Source organism: Quercus robur, chromosome 2, assembly GCF_932294415.1.
Source record: "Quercus robur chromosome 2, dhQueRobu3.1, whole genome shotgun sequence".
In the NCBI taxonomy this organism is placed as follows: Eukaryota; Viridiplantae; Streptophyta; class Magnoliopsida; order Fagales; family Fagaceae; genus Quercus; species Quercus robur.
Genome location: NC_065535.1, coordinates 83,227,411 through 83,247,604, shown reverse-complemented (window position 1 = coordinate 83,247,604; position 20,194 = coordinate 83,227,411). Strand labels below are relative to the sequence as shown.

The following is a 20,194-nucleotide window of genomic DNA, read 5'->3' as shown; positions in this document are numbered from 1 at the left end:
TCGAGTTGTCTTCAAGTCTCCACCTTTAGTTTTTTTTGGGTGTGCTAGAGATATAAAGGCGCAAGTCCTTTAACACAGTATCAAAGATATGTCTCATAAAAAAAAAAAGTATCAAAGATATGTTGTCTTTTTTATTAAAAAAAAAAAAATTAAATATGGTTTTTTTTTTTTTTGAAGTTAATATGGTTAGTTTTTAAAATATGTTTTGTCTTTTTTTTTTTTTTTTAATAAGGTTAATTTTTTTAAATATGCATGGGTGGCACTAATTTGGTGCGGGAATGAGTTGAAAGTGGACAAACATAAAAGTATAAAACGAATTAAGAAAACAAACGGATTGCATTGGCTATTACTGAGTCAGATATATGACTTTAAAAAGAGGAAGTAAAAAAAAAAATTGTAATGCATGAGATCTTAGACAATTATTTGATCAAGATTCATTTTGGTGAATAATTGATTCTTTGCATCCTAAGTCTTCTAGTCTCTAGACCCCTCAGCAGACGTGTGGTATGGATGACACTTGCCAATATGTGCTAAAACAAGAGCATAATTTTGCCATCATGAATAGTGTTTGGCCCCAACCAACCACCTAAATGTTACACTGAATCAGGAGGTATCATTATTAGAGGTGACCCACGGTTCACGTTCAACAGTCAATAACTGCAGGTCTCTCTCTCTCTCTCTCTCTCTCTGTGATAAATATAAGTCCCATAGGCCATAGCACTTGCTACCTAGCATTGAGACAAGAAAATCCTACAAACGTCTTTGAATCTGACCCTTGATAACGTAAATGTGTGAAATACAATTCAGTCTAAGCAAAATATGCATCTTTAAAATTCAGAGCTTTTGACTCCCAAAGACGATTGGTATATCCAACATTCTTGCAAGTAGTCAAATGGTAGAAATTTCGTGCATTCCCTCCAGCATTTGGAAAGGTATACACAAAGACCAACCCTGCCGTTTCAACAACCACAACCACTGACCTAACATATTTGAACCGTATGTACCAAAGTCCTTGTACATGAATCACAAGCCCACTGCTTATGATTCAAAGTACCTCTAAAATATTGGCAAATTGCAAATAAGCCTATCCTTCTTCACCAAGGCTTGGCCGTGTTCAATTCAGTCACCCTAGTTGACAATTGATGTCCAGTTGTGCCTTTACTAGTCTAGTCAATATAGCGGGCGAGAAATGTATCAATTGCAATGTTTCTTCTGAGGGTGCATGCACTAATACCTTTTACTTTTTGTTTAATGACCGACTAAAGAAAGGTAAAGATATACAACTCAATAACATAATGCATAAACAATAGTATGAGGAGGAAAAAAAAGGGATAAGAGCAAGAAGAAAAAGTTAATCAGCCCGCCAAAATGGAAAGGAAAAGAAAAGAAAACATCAAGTTCAGTGTTATCTACATATTTGCATCTGTATTCGGTTTGAATATAGTAGAGGGTCATGTACAGGAGAAAATGGAAATAGATTAAAAAAGAAAAAGAAAAAAAAAAAAAAGGATTGTCATTAGTGTGTAGTATTACAATTGAGATAGACAAATTTGCTCATTCTTTTTCTTCCTCCTTTGCCCCCAACTATACACAAAAGACTCTTTAAGAGTTAAAAAGGACACAGTGGGATCTTGGTATGATATACTTCCTCAATCATACAGCCCTTCCTGCTCCCAGACCTCCACTAGAAATTCTACCATTTCCTATCAATTAAAAGTTTAAAACACAAATAGCAAACTGTGTAATTAGCATAAAATTCCAACAACATAAAGCAAGATTACCAAATTACATAGCAGACTTACAGAAAGAGGCATAGGGTGGGGGAAAGGCTGTTTGGTCCCAAGCAAATTTTCGTAAGACGCATTCCAACTGCAAAGACAATAAGTGAAACAAACATAAATTTTGGGGGATTATAGCTCACAGAGTGTGGAACAAAGAATAACTCATCATGTAATAATTTATTCCTTACAGTTATGTGTGTTTATAATTTATCCCTTTGTATGATTTCTCCTAGGGGTGTTTGCGGTGCGATGCGGTGCGGTTTTGGGTCATTTTTAGCATTACACTTTGTGATGCAGTTTAGGCAAAATTATAACTACATTACATCTCATTTTTGCGGTCACATGTGCAATGCAGTGTGGTGCGATGCTGTTTAGAGTTAACGAAAATCATATCTGCACTGCACCTCATTTTTGTGGTCACTTGTGCAGTGCGGTGTATAAGATGCAATTTAAAACCAATATATATTTCAAATTTTAGGTTTTTCCTACTTAGCAAAAAACGGATTTTCCCTTTTGTTTTGGGCAAAGTTTTAAAATATTGAGTTAGTTTTTCTTTATTTTGGGTTGGCTTTCCTAATCAACACTTGTAAGGATTATTAATTTTTTTTTTTTTGAAAACTAGGGTTATTAAACAATTAATTAATAATATATTTAATATTAAAAAAATAAATATATTAATATATAGAGAGGGTGCGGTGTGGTGCGATTTGTGTGGTTTTCTTATTATAAAATTGCAAACTACACTCCACGATGCGGTGCGATGCATTATTATTTGCGGTGCGATGCGATTATGCTATTTTGCGGGCGGTTTTGGTGCGATTTTTGCGGTTTGTGCGGTTTGGTGAACACCTTTCTCCCTTCATAATCAGATTTCAAAGGCACTTTTCTCACTGATCACTATTAATTTCCTAACGATCGCAAATAATGCATGCAGTAATGCTTAAATCGACAGTTACTGACTATGTTATCAAAAACCATAAAAGAGAGCACCACAATAAGCACTCCCTTCTTAAGTCGGCAAAATTTGCCAAATAGTATGTTTTTAGAAAAATTTTAGGAAAGTAGTACACGAAAGAAGTTATTTAGTAAGTTAGACTGTTTTTGGAAGTCGAGTTTGGGCTGGACAAAGTCGACTTCCAAGCAGGACCAAGCAGAATGCATCAATATTGCTTGGAAGTTGAGTTTGTCAAACTCAACTTCTAGCCCGAACTCGAGTTTGCCAAACTCGACTTACAAAAAACAGTCTAACTAACTAAAAAACTTCAAACATATGATATTCACCCAATTTTTTCCTAAAAAAGTACTATTAAGCAAATTTTGCCTCTTAAGTCTATAAACTTAATAGATGATTGCTGCAGGATTTCAATCAATGAATTCTTCATAAAAGGCACAAGTATGAAGTAACTCACCTTAATCTGGGTTCCTGACTTTGTTGAGTTTGATTCCTAGGCCTGCTACTTCCAATCCATTGAAGCCTGGTTTGATTCCAGAGAAGAAGACCTGCAATTGAAAAATGTACATGTTTCATGACATAGTCTCACAACGTAGCATTGCACTAAATCTGGCATCAATGAAGTACAAGCCATAAACCCATAACCATGAACAAAGCTAGCCAAAAAACCTTAATGATAGCAGCATATAAGAACAACCATACTTTCTTAGTACTACAACAACAACAAAACCTCAGTCCCAAGATTTTGCGGTCGACTATAGATCCTCAGCAGACTATATCGGGTTGAACACATCTATTCTTCTCTGTGTTCTATCCTATCCTAAATTACACTTTCTGTTACCTCTTTAATTAACATGTCATTTTTACTACTTCAACCCCAATGTTAGTTTAGGCCTTCCTCTACCTCGCAGAACACAAGCAGAAAATAAAGAATAACATATGAAGAAAACTTACCATGATTTACAAAGTCAGACTGGCTGTTCATGCTAGCACTGCCACTGCCAAAACTGAGGGCCTGGTTTAACGTGCTGATAGATGATATGCTTCTTTGAGATTGAACAGTGCTGTTCTCCAGATCACATGTGCTGGTACTCCAAAAATCATCTGATATGCTAGGTTTTCTCACCATTCGCCCTTGAATTTTTAGTCCCTTTGAGGGCTCATCAACAGCAATAATTGGCGTGGGTTTAGTGCAGCATCCAAAACAACCACTGTTCTGTTATAAACCAAGTTAAACCACATATATAATAAATAGCAGCAACCAAGATAGTACAGAATTAAGGCCAAATCAGTAAGTGTCAGCACTTAAACCAGTAAATGCAGTAGTCATCAACATTTTATTTTCCTTTTTCCTTTCCTGTTTAGGAGAAAGAATATGTTAGTTAAGTACAATAGTTGCAAAGTAAGATACAGTCTGTTACTGCATCAACAATGTGATAAAAAGACTATCCAACTTGATTCATAATTATCAAGGACACTAGATGAAAAGTACATCCTGGTGCAGTTTCTCAATCATTTTCCTAGATAGAAACGGACACCAATAGTTAAAATGCAAAAGAATAACTAGATATTTTTCCTTTAAAGTGTCAAGGCACTATAAATAGGAAATGTTTGGATACTCTACAAAAATTGAATGTGTGATTTAGTTTCAAATGGGTCTTTACATGTAAATTCATTTTCTTTTAGTTCTGGCTCCAATTGCCCGTTCAAGATGAGAAATTCATTACATCAATACCTATGTTAATTTCAATGGACTCATTTACTCTCCATGTCATGATCGATGACATAATGCGCACTCAATTGATTCATTTCGTTTCCAGTTTGCATAATGAAACCTCAGGCACAGTAATAAAGTACAAAGGAAATCACCGAAACATTAAAACAGATTGATAACTAGTAAGAGTGTAAGACAGTGATGAAGATATTAGAATCAAATTGCTTCAGCAATGGGTGGAAACTGGAAAAGGCCCTGATTCTGAAACCTTAACATGAGAAAACATTCCAGAGTAGTTTGAGACAAAATTAACAAAGAGAAAATACCACACAAAAGACATAAACAAAAATATAAAAGTGAGGATTTTATAGCGTGCACACACAATTGTTCCCAATCTTGATGTCCTCATCATTTTCACTGAAAATGTGATACGGGTGGGACTTATCGGAGTTGGAAAAAGGTTTACTACAGATAACTTGAATGCTAAGGTTGTGGCCCAACAGTTAGTATCTCTGTGCCGGACAGAGATGCATACAAATCCCGCTTCTGCAATCCCAACCCACCATGCTAATGCTGTGTAAATTAACGGCACCACTGTCTTCAATCTGTCATTACCAGTACAAAGATTCCGAGGTCTCATAGGATAGGAATCAAACCCACACTCACACACCCAACCAAACATAACAAACCAAAAAACCTCTTACCCTTTTCCGTTACCAAAACTGCTTAATCAACTCCCACATCATTTCTATCAAAATCAAATCCTACCCATTTAGTCAATCTACCAAAGAAGATAAATGCACGCACGCACACACAAATCAGAATAATATTAGTGGCAATTAGTTCTCAAAGTAGAACCTGGTTGGTTACAGGTTTTGACTAAAAAGGATAATATTTGTATAATCAATTTTTCTTTGAGGGGTCAGAAATATTTCTATAATCAGCAATACCATAACATCCAAACAAGTCAACCGACAGTCTCAAAAATTAAATTACAAGTAAGAACAACTTTAACTAAAATTACTTTTCTTGCTTTGGAAAACAAAAAAAAAAAAAAAAAACCCAGACCCATTTGTTTTTTTTTTTTCACAGAATCGAGTCCAAGTGGAATAAAAAAAAAAAAATGAAGAATTAGGGCTCGAAATCAAAGACTTACCCCATGTAAGCGAGGAAGTGACGAAGCCAAGAACTGATCGAACTGTTTAGTGTTACCATAATCGAAACCCAAAAAAAATAATAATAATAATAAAAATTAAAAATATTCAAGATTGGGACATGGATTCCGAGAAAATTGATAGATGGGAATTCAAAATCCAGATGAGAATTTTAGGGTTTCAAAATGGTAGTGAAGAGAAATAGAGAAAATATTTTTTAAAAATGGGTAAAGCTTTTTATTTTGTTTGAGTATTTTATTATTATTTGTTATCGGGTCAAGTAAAACACTGTTGAAAATGAAAAAGCTTTAGCTTGGCTGAGCAGAAACGTGTAGTGGATTTGATTCTGAGAATCTTATTGGGTCTTTTTGGTTTTCACTTTAAATGATGTATTGGGCCTTCTTTTCTTCTTCTTATTGATTCCCACTGGCTCCACTTCCCTACTGGCCCCACTTTTGATTAGTGACATAACAGTAACACTAATAATGGAGGGTCACTGTTTTCAAAATTTTTTTTTTGTCATATTGGACTTAAACATAAAATAAAAAAAATAAAAAATAAAATCAAGCATAGGGAATTTTATTTCATCATCAATTTGTTAAATCAGTTTGGTCTACATTAAGGTCTTTTTGGATATACACTACTATTAGTTTCTTTAAAACCTTCTCCTTTCTCTCATCTCTCCTTGTATGTGTGTATTAAAATATTTAGTATTTAAAAAAAAAAAATTGGTCTACATTAAATTAAATAATTAATTTGAGAATACTCAATATTTTTTGAGCTACACACGTGCAAATTTTGTGTTTCCATTTGGCTATGTAGAGTATTTTTTGTCTCCCTTCCTGTCTCATGTGACAAAGGCACCATAGACTTAAACATGTATGTGTATATATTAACAATTAGTGGAGGAGGAAGGAATTGAGCACAAGTTTCTTTTTTTCAATAGGAAAATCGAGCAATATTACTAAGCTACATGATTCTGATAAGAGAAATTAGCAGACATTTATAAATAAACTTTTCTTATGTACAAGTAAAATTATATTAACGAGTGTAATGAAAAAATTGGAAACATTAAAAGGTTAAAGTAGAGTGGTGAAGGAGCTACTTGTGAATAATGATGAATAGCATGATTATGGTGGTAATGATATCAAATAGGCTAATGGGACGAATGTGCTAAACATAATATAACTGTTCTGGTGAATAAATTGCGTATGTCCATAATTGATGTTTTGACTTTTGAGATCATTTGAAATTATTCACACACACACACCAAAAAAAAAATTGAAATTTACTAATAGTCTTTACAACTACAAACTTTTTTAATATCTGTATTAGTTTTTTTTGCTGAAAGCAATATAGATAAAAACTAAATAAAATAAGTTAATTGATGTTTTGCTGAAAGTACTATAAAAATTTTATAAAAAAATAAGAAAAAGTTAAAAGCTAAAGACTAATAATTTATCATAGGTGCCCATAATTTTGCATAAGTTCGTGGTGAGCACTAGATGAAACTAGGAATATTATTATTATTATTATTATTATTATTATTATTATTATTATACTTTCATTGGTGGAATTCAAAGCATAGTCTTATGGTAATAGTTTTTTCCCCCAACATAATCAATCTATTGCAGTTGATATTTGTTGGGGACGTTTTGCAACAAGGGCCGAAAATGCGAAAACGGCCCAAATCTTCCCTTGGGTTCTTTAGAAGTGTTTATTGGTGGAGAATCAAGTCCAAAATTCCAAATGTATAATTAACAAAAAGCTAATGGTGCTTTGACAAGAGAGAATCAAAATGCTTATAACAAAAGTGCAGAAAACCATAAAAACATAACAGGTCTGAAATTTCGACCCACAGTCACCTAGGAGAGGGAATTGAGAGAGGTTGTGAGAAAGAGAGGGAAGGTTCCCCTATACCCATATTTCCACCCCCAAGTTTCGGAATTGTGAGATTGTTGACTGGCTGAATGGGGTTTTGCTCTGAAGTTTCAGGTATGTGAATGAAACGTGACTACTCCATTTTGAATATGATTGGGGCATTTTGTATTGAACTTAGGGTGCTCTAAGTGACTGGTTTTTGTTTCATAGAAGAAGCTTTGAACCCCAAGGTCTTAATCAAAGAGGTTATGGTCAGATTTGCTTTAATTGGGTAAGAGAATTGGCTTGCTTTTTACATGATTTTGGAAATAAAGTGGCTGACTCCATTAGGTATTCTTTCCTTGTCATTGTAGGCTTTTGACAGCTGCATTTGGCTACGATAGGCTAGCTAATTAGTTTAGGGTCAGTTGTGTTTTTTGGGTGGAAAAGAAAATATGGTAGCAAAATTAGGTTAGGGCAAAAACTTTGGATCACAGTCACCCAAAGCATAAAAACTCTTTTGAGGTGAAAATTTTGGGTACAAAACATCCTCCATGAGCCTGAGGTACTACCAATGTCCCTTACCCACTTGGTAGCACGCATGGGCTGGGCTCATGCAAAAGATCTGAAAGAATTAAACCTTCTCCAAACCACACTTTCTCAATTTCCCCATAAGTTGCATGGGCTTGGGCCATGCTTAAAAGAATAAAATAAAATATAATACATGAATTGAGCCCACAAGGAAGTCTGGCTTGTTTGAATTGGGCTTTTACGAAATGTGTCGCGAAAATGGGTATCAACAATATTTAAATTGCATAATACTTCAGGAGTATAATAATATCGCACACCCTCTTAAGTTTGGTTAACTCCAATTTATTTATGATATTAAGAAAAACGCCATTTCGAGACATTCAAGTTAAAATCGAGCTATTTTCACAAAAATTGAAAGCGAATAAAATACGCTATCGACATTTTGTATTTATAATAAGTATGAGGGTAAAACTTATTACACACTAGTGTGTATACACACGTGTTAAATAACACTAAATCATGAGTTAGACTCACAATTTTAGTGTTATTTAGCATATATAACCATATGAGTTTAATCCGATGCATATGTGTTTGGGCTTTAAGCATAAATTTTCCATATATATTTATGTGCAAAAACCAAATTAGAACAACAACAAACGGAAGCAAGCAATTACAATAAATAGCAGACAATTACACTGAATAGCATGCCCTGATTATTCATACAGAACCAAAAATAAAAAGCTGGCAACATCATAGCGAATGCAGTACCCTCTAGTTAAGGAATCAATCACTTACCAACACTCACTTTAAACTTAGGAGGTCTATTTCCACTAAGAGGGTTCCTCAAAAGGCTATGTTTATTCTAATAAAAGCAAAGATCAGAAATGACAAGTTCACAATCTTAATCCCACATAAGTAACGACCTTGAGCCTTAATGCTTGTTAATAAAGTTTGTAATTTCCTCAAATAGCTTATCGACTTGAGTTGCTGTCTTCGGGTCCATGTCAATGGCTAACTTATCAAAATAGAAGCTATGTCCCATACCATGATTAATCAAAACCTCCACATCCTTTTTGGCCTCTTTCATGGCCTCACAGTACTCAAGTTCCGAGTCACGAAGCAAGTCGTTCTCTGCCACCACCACCAACATTGGCGGTAGCTTGAGGGTTGCGAGCAGTGGTGCTAGTGGGCCCATTGGGCACGTTATTGGGTGGTCCTTAGTACTACCAATAGGCAATGCTAAGGACATGAATTTATTTACCATGTCACGAGTTAGCAAGGGTGTTTCTGGCATTTCTAAAAATGACTTACTTGGCTCAGCTCGTTGAAAGTCCGGATGTAATGCTATACCACCTAATAACTGCATTGGTTGGATATCAATAGATCCAGCTCGAGCCGCTATGTGATGAACAAGGTTCCCACCCATGCTATCCCCAATAAGAAAAACTCGTCCGAAATCAGAACAAGTCTCGAGCCACGATTCCGATGAGTCACCACGAGCCACAGCAGAAAGCCAAAGGAACGCAGCATAAGCTTCATCACATGCAGCTGGGAGCTTATGTTCAGGAGCTAGAGGAAGGTAGACAGAAACACAAACAGCACAAGTTGTGCGCACAAGCCGTGCATAAAAGTGATAGTACATGTACCAATTAGCTTGGCTAATGGAAAAGCCACCACCATGAAAATGAAGTACGAGAGGAAGCTTATTCTTATTATTGATCTGGCCATCTGTGTTCTTCTCTGGAATGTAAATCCGAACAGCCAGCCCAGTGTTTGGATTGATGGTCACGTCACGAGTTGCAACCCCTTCAATGAATTCTTCATGAGGTGGAACTGGTTTCATCAAGAACTCTGCCTCTGGTGGACCCGTCCAGGTGCGGTCCACTGTGCCATCATCAAAAACACGTAACCAGCCTGATACCTCTTCAACAATCTTCTTGTGGGAAGCCATGGCAACCTTAGCTAGATGTTGTTACTCTTTGAGTATGAACCACAAATTCGGATTTCTCTATCTAACGACTTCAACAGTACAGAGGAGACTTGTCGGACATATTTGAGTAGTAAATTAATTTGTGGAAAAAAATTTTCCATGGAAAAGTTTTCTCAGTGGAAAATCATCATGTTTTGATGTTTTTACACGTAAAAAAAAAAAAAAAAAAAATCCCTAGAATAGACTCACACTAAAAACAGTGTCAAGTTATTACCTTTTAGATCACACGGCATACTTCATCAGGAAATTCAGCCCCAAAAGAAAGTATGCCGTGTGATCTAAAAGGTAATAACTTGACACTGTTTTTAGTGTGAGTCTATTCTAGGGATTTTTTTTTTTTTTGGAATCAAAAGTTGTTAAGAGTTGAATGTATATAAATAGTGAATACTTGAATAATAAATAAATAAATAAGCGGCCTTCTTTGAGTCGTTACTCTCACATGTTTTAAAGCTAATATTTAGCATTGAGAGTGTACAAATCTTTCAATTGCTATTTTACATCCGAATGCCCCAAAAACTAATTTTATCCGGGTTGCTATTGCTAAATTTTTTTAGCAACAATGAACAGTAAATTGGTAAATAGGTTGTGAGTTTGTATACTTATTATATAATATTTTATTCTGTCTTCCCAAATAAATTTTTAAAAAATCGCATGATTCGCATCTCTCTCCTATTTTATATTACTTTATTAGGTAGTTTATATTATTTTATTTGGTTGTATGTAAAAATAAGAACTGAGATGTTGGGTGAGTTGTAAAATGAGTTGGTAAAATACATAAAGTGGTGTTTGAGAATATAATTTCTTTTTTTTATTTCTTTTTTTTCTTTTTTTGCATCCTAAGATGCTAGTGCTCTTAGAGTATTGGGGTGTAAACCCCCCCTTCCAAATTGCTATTTTACAACCCAAACCCTTAAAAACATGCAACATCCGAGTTGCTATATGTAAAAAATTATACCAATTTGCTATAGTAAGTTGGTATCAATACCAACTTTAAAGCATTCACATTTGGTTTTGTAAAAATATACATATTTTACACTCTAAAACACTACTTTATTTATTTTACCATCGCATTTAACAATACACTTAACATCTCAGTTCTTATTTTTATATACAACCTAATAAAATGATATAAACTAACTAATAAAATAAATACGAGAGAGAGAGAATAAAGTGGGTTTTTTTTTTTTTAAATGTTTTTGGGATGTAAAAATTGCAATTTGGGGGGGGGGGGGGGGGGTTTACAACCCCCAATGCTAAATGCTCTCCGTAATAAGTTGCTAAAAATTAAACAATATTTTTTATTCCCATATTGGAGAGAGAGAGAGAGAGAGAGAGAGAAGAGTAGTTTATATTAGGCTAAAATGTAAAACTCACCCTCTAATATAGAGTAATTGTGGTTCTACATGGTTACTATTTACTATTTTTTTTTTTTTTTAACCGAAAGGTAGAATCTTACTACTACTAGGATTGCCCTTCTTTTTAACTCTTTTTTTGGCTAACTACAAAAATCCATTAATGGAGCCATGTTTACCTCTCAAGCATACATAATTCAACCACGAGTACACAAACAACTCCATTAAAACAAAGCACACAAAGTCCACTATACAAGAACCAGTCCCTTAAAACCTTAACATTTTTTACAATTCTACAAAACCCAGATTCAATATTGAGAAACTCAAGTACACGGTTCCAACCTAACCACAAAGAAATATAATTTTAATTCAAAATTTGAATTTTTCAAAACCCAGAAGCCAAAATGGGAGAGCTCACAAAACTCATATGAGGACTGGCCACAAAGAATCAAGATCTACTTTGAAGAAGTAGTCACATCTCTCTCACTCTCTCACAGTAAAATTTTCCCACACTTTCTCTCACTTTCTTATTCTCTCTCTATATTCACGTTCTCACTTTCTCACTGTTTCACTGTTTTTTCATTTCTTTCTCCCTCTTTTCCCTTCTTTCTCTTTCTCATTCTCAATTTATCAAATCGGGGTGGGGTTTCATTTTTGTTGTTCAAGTGTGGGAGGAATGTTCCTCTAATTGGCTTTCTCTATTTTTTTTAATTAACATTGTAAGGACTCAATTTGTAATGACCCCAAAATGATATTGGGTTCGCACGTTAGGGGCCCAAACAATATAATTTGTAAAGCGTGGGTTTGAAAGGCTAGGCCTTGGTCACTGGACGATGGTTAATCAGGGCTACCATAGCGATTTGCACAAGGATGAACCTGACGTGTATAATAATAATCTATTCTGGTACGTTATGGGTGGCTCCGGTCCTTAAACCTCGTCCAAGGAGCTTCATCTCCTTATTATTCTCCCATTTTTTAGGACTCCCTGGTCTGGAAGCCCCCTTTTTTAACGCACAAGTTTTCACATTATATAGCCCTTCTCGGTTGATCCTGACCCTCCACCTGTTTATCAGGCAGGTTCCTATTCAAATACCTGTCCCATCAGCCGCCTCCCCCTGCTTTTTGTTAGTTGCGCTAACCGAAGTCACACTGTTCAGGCGTCTTTTCTCATTAATATGGCTAAGACGTTTGTGAGTGCATTCAATGCAGAGGAGACGTATTTACCTTGAACCACCTCCATTCCGTACCCCCCATGTGGGTCCCATTCTACTCATTTCTTCTTTTGAGAACCTTTTAGAGGCTGTCTTTGACGACATGTCGCTCTTCCCTTTGAAGTCTTGGGATGCCGAGGACAGGGTCATCCTCGGCTGTGTCTCTAGGCTATTTGATCTTTCCCTACTCATCCTCGGCAAGTACCCTCCTCGGCACGGGCCTTGGGCCCTAGTGGAAAGTGGGCCGGGTCGTAAGTTCTCTGGCCCCATAAACATTTTTTCTAAAATTAAGAAATAAATATAAAAATTAAAATTAAATATAAAAAAATTAAGTTAATGGTAGAAACTAATGGCACATTAATAGAGGACTTAATTAGGAAGAAATGAAACTTAGAGAACTGAAATAACAAAATCCAAATTTATAAGACTGAAATGAAAAATGATAAAACTTAGAGGGTGAGTTTTGCATTTTGGCTTTTATATTATTTTTATTGGGTTATATATAAAAATAAGAATTGAGAAGTTGAATATATTGTTAAATGAGTTGGTAAAATAGATAAAATAATCTTTTAAAGTGTAAAATATATTTTTTTTTACGAACTCGGATGTGAATGCTACACACCTGCAGTCTTTTTTTTCCTTTTTTTCTTGGGCAACAATAATTTATTAAACTTAAGCATGTGTTTTGGTGACAACCTAACAAAATTGAAAATCAGTATGAATTGCAAATCCAAATTATCCAATAGCCTTAGCAAAGACATGCTTAATGCGAATTTGGAGGTGGGGTGAGGGAATTAAAAGAATGGTAAATTTTCTCAAAATTTTAGAATCACAACTTTTTCCACAACTATCTGACAAACGGTAAGTAATAGAGAAAAAATAGTAGGTCTATGTAAAAACGACAATCTACTACGTTAGATAATTGTGGCAAAAATTGTCAAAGATAGAATTCTAGGATAAAGCAAAACAGTGATGGCAAGGCAACTAAACATGGTTGTACAATGACAAATCTGAAAATGTTTAGTGCTGGCCCAATGTGTCGTGTCATTTTATAGCATCTAAACAAATGTTGAATACATAATTTAACAAAACAACGTTGGCAGGTATTTATTAATCTTATTTTTCGTTGTATTTGATACATAATTGAACATAATGGAAATTTCAATCTAAAAGTGTGTTCGAGCTTCTTATAGAGCTTGGAAGTTGGAACCAATTATATATCTCAATTTCTCAACAAAGCAGCAACACAACTGAACGTGTAGAAAGAATGAACGTTAATAATAAACCACCGGAATCTATACTTCAAAATCAAAAATTTTGGTACATGAAACCAATAGGAGGTTCCATCACACTTTTTTTTTTGGGCTCATCCAACATTTTTCTAAAACCAACGTGAAGATATTTTGAAATCATATCAATCAATTGTGTAAAATACAAGAAGAACCATCTAATAAAGCTCTGATCTTTATTATATCCAAGTGTATAAAAATGAAAAGTAAAATACAAATTAATTACAAATTTACAACATACTCTGCTTTATATGTACAACATGCGTCTAGTCTGTTAATGAACAGCACACCCCACTTATAATAGGCGACGCCGTTTCTTTACTGCAACTACTTTTAGTATAGCAAGAAAACGGTTTCTTTACTTTTTTTGATGAAGAATGAAAAAACGGTTTCTTTACTGCAACTACTTCTAGTGAAACAAAAAAGGATGCCGTATTGTTTGTATCATAAGCGGACTCATTTAAGCGTATGGGTAATAGTAGCATTTCCTTTCATCATATTAAGCATATGGGTAATAGTGTGGCTCACCGCTTAGCTCGAAGATAATTTTTTAATCCTCTGTTAGTATGGATGGAGGAAATTCCTCCTGACATTGTGGATGTTATCAACCATGATCTTGATCTTATTCATGAATAAATTCGGCCCTCACTTGTGGGCTGCTTTCTCAAAAAAAAAAAAAAAAAAAGTTGGTCATGTTGCTACTTATCTTGAGTAATGTCAGAGATACAAATTTTTTTATAAAAAATTGTACAAACTGTAAATACAGTGAGTGATTATTGATAAATGAAAAAGTGATGTTAATGGCTAGTCTAGATGAAAACCAATAAAAAATTAGCCACATCAACAATTTGAAAAAATGTTGTAAAATTGTTTATAGTTGTAACATTACTCACTTATCTTTGGCAAGTATGAAAACACCACCGTTTTCAATTGTACCTTAGTTTCTTCTTTCTTAACAAATTGTAAACAAGTGGATTAAGTTTTTGCTACATTATCAACATTTACATAGATATCAAAATAATGTTGGCCAATATTTATTCTAAATGTTGATAAAAGACAAATCCCAACCCATTTTTTGGAACTCATTTTGCAAAATTACAAAATTTGGCTGGTTACAAACTTGGTATCTTTTTATTGTATGTGAATTTTAACAAATCCACCATTGGATTACATTTTTTTTTCTTATATCCTACATATTTGCAAAATTTCCAGAGGATCAAAGATTAATAACTATGTCATTAATCAAATATTTAAATTTCAAGTGTTTGTAATCTAAAATTATGCATAAAAAATAAGTTTATAAATCAAATAATAAATAACATCCAATTTACATTAAATTTTATATGTATGTTAACAACATAAAACCATGTAATCCAACAATTAGATTTTCAAAATATATAACTATATTAATTTTTTTAGTGGAAGTTATAGCTACAACTAAGTTTGTAGCCAAATTTTGTCATTTACAAAAAAATGTATAGTGTTCTAAGAACTTCATGGAAAATTAACTTAGAACTCTAAAGCATTCTTAACAGAATGGCCAGGAAAGAATGAGTTATAAAAATTTTAAAGAATTTGGTATTCCAGGGTCCTTTTTTTTCTAGGGGTAGACACATTTCCTAGCTGGGAAAGCTACTAAAGCCTACTTATATTTCTTATCCATGATCATGCATTCCAAATCTAAATTCTTCTTTTTTTGATAATTCAACAATTACAATGAAAAATGAGAGATTTGAACCATATACATCTCCGTAACACTAGGAAGTGTCAGGAGAGCTACAAGGCTCTTAGACTTCCAAATCTAACTTGTAAACCCTATCCTTAATATCTTTTCAAGTTACATAGATTTCAGCACTAAATTGCGCTTCAAAGTATAGCAAGATGGGGGAAAAAAAGGAAGCCTTTCCAACATCCCAAATCTTTCAAAATTTCAAAGTCCCACGAATTGAAAAACATTTGTTATCTGTACTCAAGGCAATCTTGTATCTTATTTTTACTCTTTTTTTTCAACAATCCTTCCCAGTTCCCGCTATTGAGAGAGAGAGAGAGAGAGTAAATGAAATAAAAACATAGCATTGCAAGATGACATAATGGACAATGTAGCACGGCAACAAAATTCATCAAGGCTTAAACAGTTCCAAGTAAATTATCAAACTTCACCTCTGTCCCATTTCATTCTCACCCTTCTAAACAGGAGGGATGCTAATTCACCTTTTTGAATAGAATGGATGCAAGGCCCGCACTCCAGCCAAACATTATTGAAGGTTCCACCTTTTTGGGAATGAGAGAAGCCAAACCAGGTCGTTGGTGAACAGGTATAATCTCTAGTTTAGCACTTGTTTCTGAATATCTGAGAATAAAACCAACAAATATATTACTGGATATTCCATTGCTGCTCCAAGAAAAGATTCTTTAACTGGGATCTGCATTATATGAGTAAGTACAGGAGTTCATTTGACAAACCTATCCAACTGGGTGGGCAGCTTCATTCCAACAAGCAAAGTGGGAAAGGCTTTTATATTATCATGTGCTTGTGTCTATATGTACGTGTTGAAGAGGGAGGGGTAGAGAACTTTAGATTTGGACTTTCTCAAAAACCAAAAACCGTTGAGAATAATTTGGTAAACAAAATGACAAAAAGAAGTAGATACTGTCTGCAAAAATAACCAAATGTAGATAGAATTCTTCTGGACTAAGGAAAACACAAACATGCATGCCTCACGAAAAAATCAAGAATAAGCAGAAAATTATTGATTCATGCATCCAGATCACCTTACACTTTTAGCAAGAACTCATGAAGAATTCTTCCCCCCCTCAAAACAGGTCATCAGCTATCATCTTAGATTTGATAACATCAACGATATATGTAAGTATTTAAAACTGTCATGTCCTCTACATTTTAAGTAGGCACTAATCAATCAAAATTGCTCAAGCTCTCTCAAGTCTCCAAAAAAATAAAAGGGTCTCAACAAGAGATGGCTACCACAAAAGAGCGTAAAGAACTGTTCCCAACCCTGTAGAGATATGGACTTGAAAATGACTTTTAGGAGGGTCTTTTTCATTTTTTCCCCTCTCCTCTTTTTCAAGTATGGGCTTGAAAATAAGTAACCAAATTGTCATCAATAAAACATTAAAAAGCTAGCCTTAACCATCATTCCGGATCAGGTAAGATGGCTACCAGCAAAACTGATGGGGATTCAATGTCATCAAAGCCTTTGGGATGCCATTTTTATAAAGGGAATGGACAGTCTGGAATCTAACTTATATTTGGTGATGCACATAATTCAAGCTAAATCAAAGTATGAACCCATTGGTTGACCCATAAGTCATAACACGTGTACGCATAACACAGAATATTTAAGAAAATAATGGGAAAAGAATACATGAAAAAGCACATACATAGGAGGAGTTGGGCCTTCATATGCAAATGTTGACATGCCCTGTCGTTGCTTATGTTTGGGATTGGCCGAACATATGACGTAAACTCGACCACGACGTTTAATCGTCTTACAGAACTCGCACATCTTCTTCACAGATGATCGCACCTTCATGGCTTCTGCAGATCAGGAACACACTGTCCAGTTTTAATGCATGAATACGACACTCAAAATTATTAATTTAGAGTTACAAGATAAATTCAATTTCTATTATATACTAGCACGCATTCAAACTATATTTCAACAACTATGCTACCAAAGACCATCAAAGCATAGAAGCCCTTACTAGTACACAGGAGTAAGAAAGGGAGCATGGAAACAAATTCAAAAAAGTGGCCTTAGCAATTGCACTAGCAGGTGTAAAAATTACTGTCTATTTTACAAAAAGAACCTACTTTTTCTATTTTAAACAATCACTTTTACAAAACACCCACATCAGATTATCTATTCTACAAATTTATTCAAAAAAATATTCATTCTTCTATATTTTTTTATTATTTCCTTCAACCTGCTATCTCTCTCTCTCTTCCTATCTCTTTTCCTTCAATCCTTTTCCGCTCTCTCTCTTCCTATCTCTAGAATCTCTATCTTATAGTAACAGAGACTCAACATCATATAAACAACCCAGAAAATTCCCCAAAAAAAAAAAAAAAAAAAAAAATTATAGCAATCCCATAAACCTAGAAAATCGTTGCAACCCATAAACTTAGAAAATTTCATACCCATAAACCCAGAAAATTCATAACCATAAACCTGCAACCTAGAAAATTCATAGCTATAAACATGCAACCCACAAAGCTAAGAGAAACCCAAAATCAGCCATCCTACCACCAATCAATCCCAAACAGAAAATCAATCAGCCACCATTGTTCCTCCACCGTTGCAAACACAGCCGTCAATGAATCTCAACGAAACTTCCAAAACCACCAAAAGAAACCCATATCTGGCCTTACCCAAAACAAATCTGCACCCATCCTTACTCGACAACCTCCTTACCACCACCAGAAAATCCAAATGAGCCCAAGCTCTCCCAGACCTTGATCACCAATGAGGGAGAAGAGAAGCAAGAGAGAACAGAGACAAGGATAGAGAGAGACTCGGTTTGCTTAGAGGAGAGAGAAAAGTAAAACCAAAAACAGAATATTAATAAAATATAAATACACAGCTACAGTAACCGTGTAAATATACACGTTTACTGTAGCTAATGTGTATATTTACACACTTTTGCACTCTCTGATGTAGGTTAGTTTTTGGCTAAATTGTGTAAATCTTGCATCTTTTTTCTATTATGCACAGACAGATGTGAGTGCTCTTATGTATACAAAGACCAAATAATGGGATTTTGAAACTTTTTGGGGATCCTAGCCTGAACATGGTAGCTTTGGCCCTGGCAGGCGGAGTACATTCATATCAATCACCTACATTGAAAAAAGCCTAGTCCAACAGGATGTCTAACAATGTCATTCTTTTCTTAAAACTCGAGTCTCTTTACTTACAGCGAAGAGAGGAAAGTTTAAAACAGTCTTTAAACACCTATAACAAATACATTTAACAATCCTAAAATCATCAACATCCAAGGGGAAACATGCGCCATGTACATGCCTAGCAATAACCAAACAAGAGTCTGGCAAGGGTGCTGAGTGCTGACTATGCTTCTCAGAATGTGATGTGGGCGGTTATGCTATGGGAAAAAAGAGAGTTTAAGACCTTACTTTTCCAAAAAAAAAATAAAAGGATAATAATACATACGGGTAAAGCTTAGGAACAATTCCTTAGGTGTAGTACATTAGATTCCCCAATTAAATTCAAATACATGGTTACATTGACGAATGAAGCATAAATAGTGTCAACTTTTCCAAGGACAATTAAATTCAATACAATACAATTATGCAAATGAATTTAATTGGGGAACCTAATGTAGTGCACCTATAGAATTGTTTGAACCTAACTTTGACCCAATGCCAAAATTTCTTTCTTGCAAATAAACAAGCACACATTCTCTTAAAATTATAAACATTCATTTCCAGCACACACAAAAAATTGCATTATACTATTATATATGTTATAATTCTTGCACCAGAGTGATTAATTAAACCATAACTAAAACTCTCATTCAAGATTGAACTTACATAATAAGATACAGTGACAATCAGGGCCGGCCCTTCCCTTAGGCGAGTTAGGCAATTGCCTAAGGCCCCCAAGTGGAAGGGGGTTTCAAATGAATTACAAAAATAATCTGGCACATCCTTTTAACCAAAAAAAACAAAAATTTTGGTAAATCCTATTAAACATTGGTTCTAAACAAAATCATTGACCAAAAATCAACCAGATAAACTACAAATCCGATCTAAGAGATTAACCACAAAACAATCACAAATCAAAACCCTAAAAATTTTACCTTTCTCTCTACTCTCTGCTCTCCGCCTCTCTCTAGTCTCCAGTCTCCAGCTGAACCGCCTCAGCCTCTCTCTGATTCTCTGCTCTCCGCCTCTCTCAAGTCTCAACTGCTCACCTCACCTCAGGAATCAGGTATAAAAATTATAAATATTTGGGCACAGGGCACTGCATTTTATTTGTTAAGAACTTAAGATAACTTTGTTTGTTTGGGCCCTCCCTGGCTGGTTTTGTAACTTTGTTTGTCACTTATCAGTTTATCATTATGGCTGCCTGGACCCTCCCTGGACTGGGCGTTAAGTTTGGGCCTTCAAGGTTTTTTTTTTTTTTGTTGTTATTTTTTTATATTATTATTATTTTTTAAAGTCTGCATTTTTTTTTTTTTTTAGTTATAGATAGGATTTGTTTTTTGTTTGTCTGTTTATTTTTTATTTTTTATTTTTTTGGTGGGTGGGCCTTATTAATAAGTCTTGTGTCAGTGTTATGACTGTGCTTAAATTTTTGTTATGCTTGTGCTTTTTTTTTTTTT

The 20,194-nt window shown here is 34.6% G+C and overlaps 3 protein-coding genes across 6 annotated transcripts; all 3 read right to left on the bottom strand.

Annotated features, from left to right (window-relative positions):
• Positions 1–1,369: 1,369 nt before the first annotated feature.
• Positions 1,370–5,898, bottom strand: LOC126715397 (uncharacterized). 3 transcript variants are annotated; one of them, XM_050415979.1, is made up of 5 exons: positions 5,604–5,898; positions 3,688–4,090; positions 3,191–3,281; positions 1,803–1,869; positions 1,370–1,703 (listed from the first exon to the last, which is right to left on the bottom strand). In XM_050415979.1, exons 2-5 carry the CDS (start codon positions 3,860–3,862, stop codon positions 1,650–1,652), a joined length of 387 nt encoding a protein of 128 aa, XP_050271936.1. In that variant the 5' UTR covers positions 3,863–4,090; positions 5,604–5,898; the 3' UTR covers positions 1,370–1,649. The 3 variants fall into 3 exon arrangements, with proteins under 3 accessions (XP_050271936.1, XP_050271937.1, XP_050271935.1); XM_050415980.1 differs by having other exon boundaries at positions 3,688–3,949; positions 5,604–5,897; XM_050415978.1 differs by having other exon boundaries at positions 3,688–3,944; positions 5,604–5,893.
• Positions 5,899–8,650: 2,752 nt separating this feature from the next.
• Positions 8,651–10,081, bottom strand: LOC126715396 (probable carboxylesterase 15). Its single transcript, XM_050415977.1, has one exon. It carries the CDS (start codon positions 9,941–9,943, stop codon positions 8,924–8,926), a length of 1,020 nt encoding a protein of 339 aa, XP_050271934.1. The 5' UTR covers positions 9,944–10,081; the 3' UTR covers positions 8,651–8,923.
• Positions 10,082–15,779: 5,698 nt separating this feature from the next.
• LOC126715394 (uncharacterized) lies at positions 15,780–19,829 on the bottom strand. 2 transcript variants are annotated; one of them, XM_050415975.1, is made up of 3 exons: positions 19,670–19,829; positions 17,234–17,390; positions 15,780–16,184 (listed from the first exon to the last, which is right to left on the bottom strand). In XM_050415975.1, the coding sequence occupies exons 2-3, from the start codon at positions 17,383–17,385 to the stop codon at positions 16,037–16,039; spliced, it is 300 nt and encodes a 99-aa protein (XP_050271932.1). In that variant the 5' UTR covers positions 17,386–17,390; positions 19,670–19,829; the 3' UTR covers positions 15,780–16,036. The 2 variants fall into 2 exon arrangements, with proteins under 2 accessions (XP_050271932.1, XP_050271933.1); XM_050415976.1 differs by having other exon boundaries at positions 17,234–17,408; positions 19,670–19,826.
• Between the last annotated feature and the right edge of the window lie 365 nt (positions 19,830–20,194).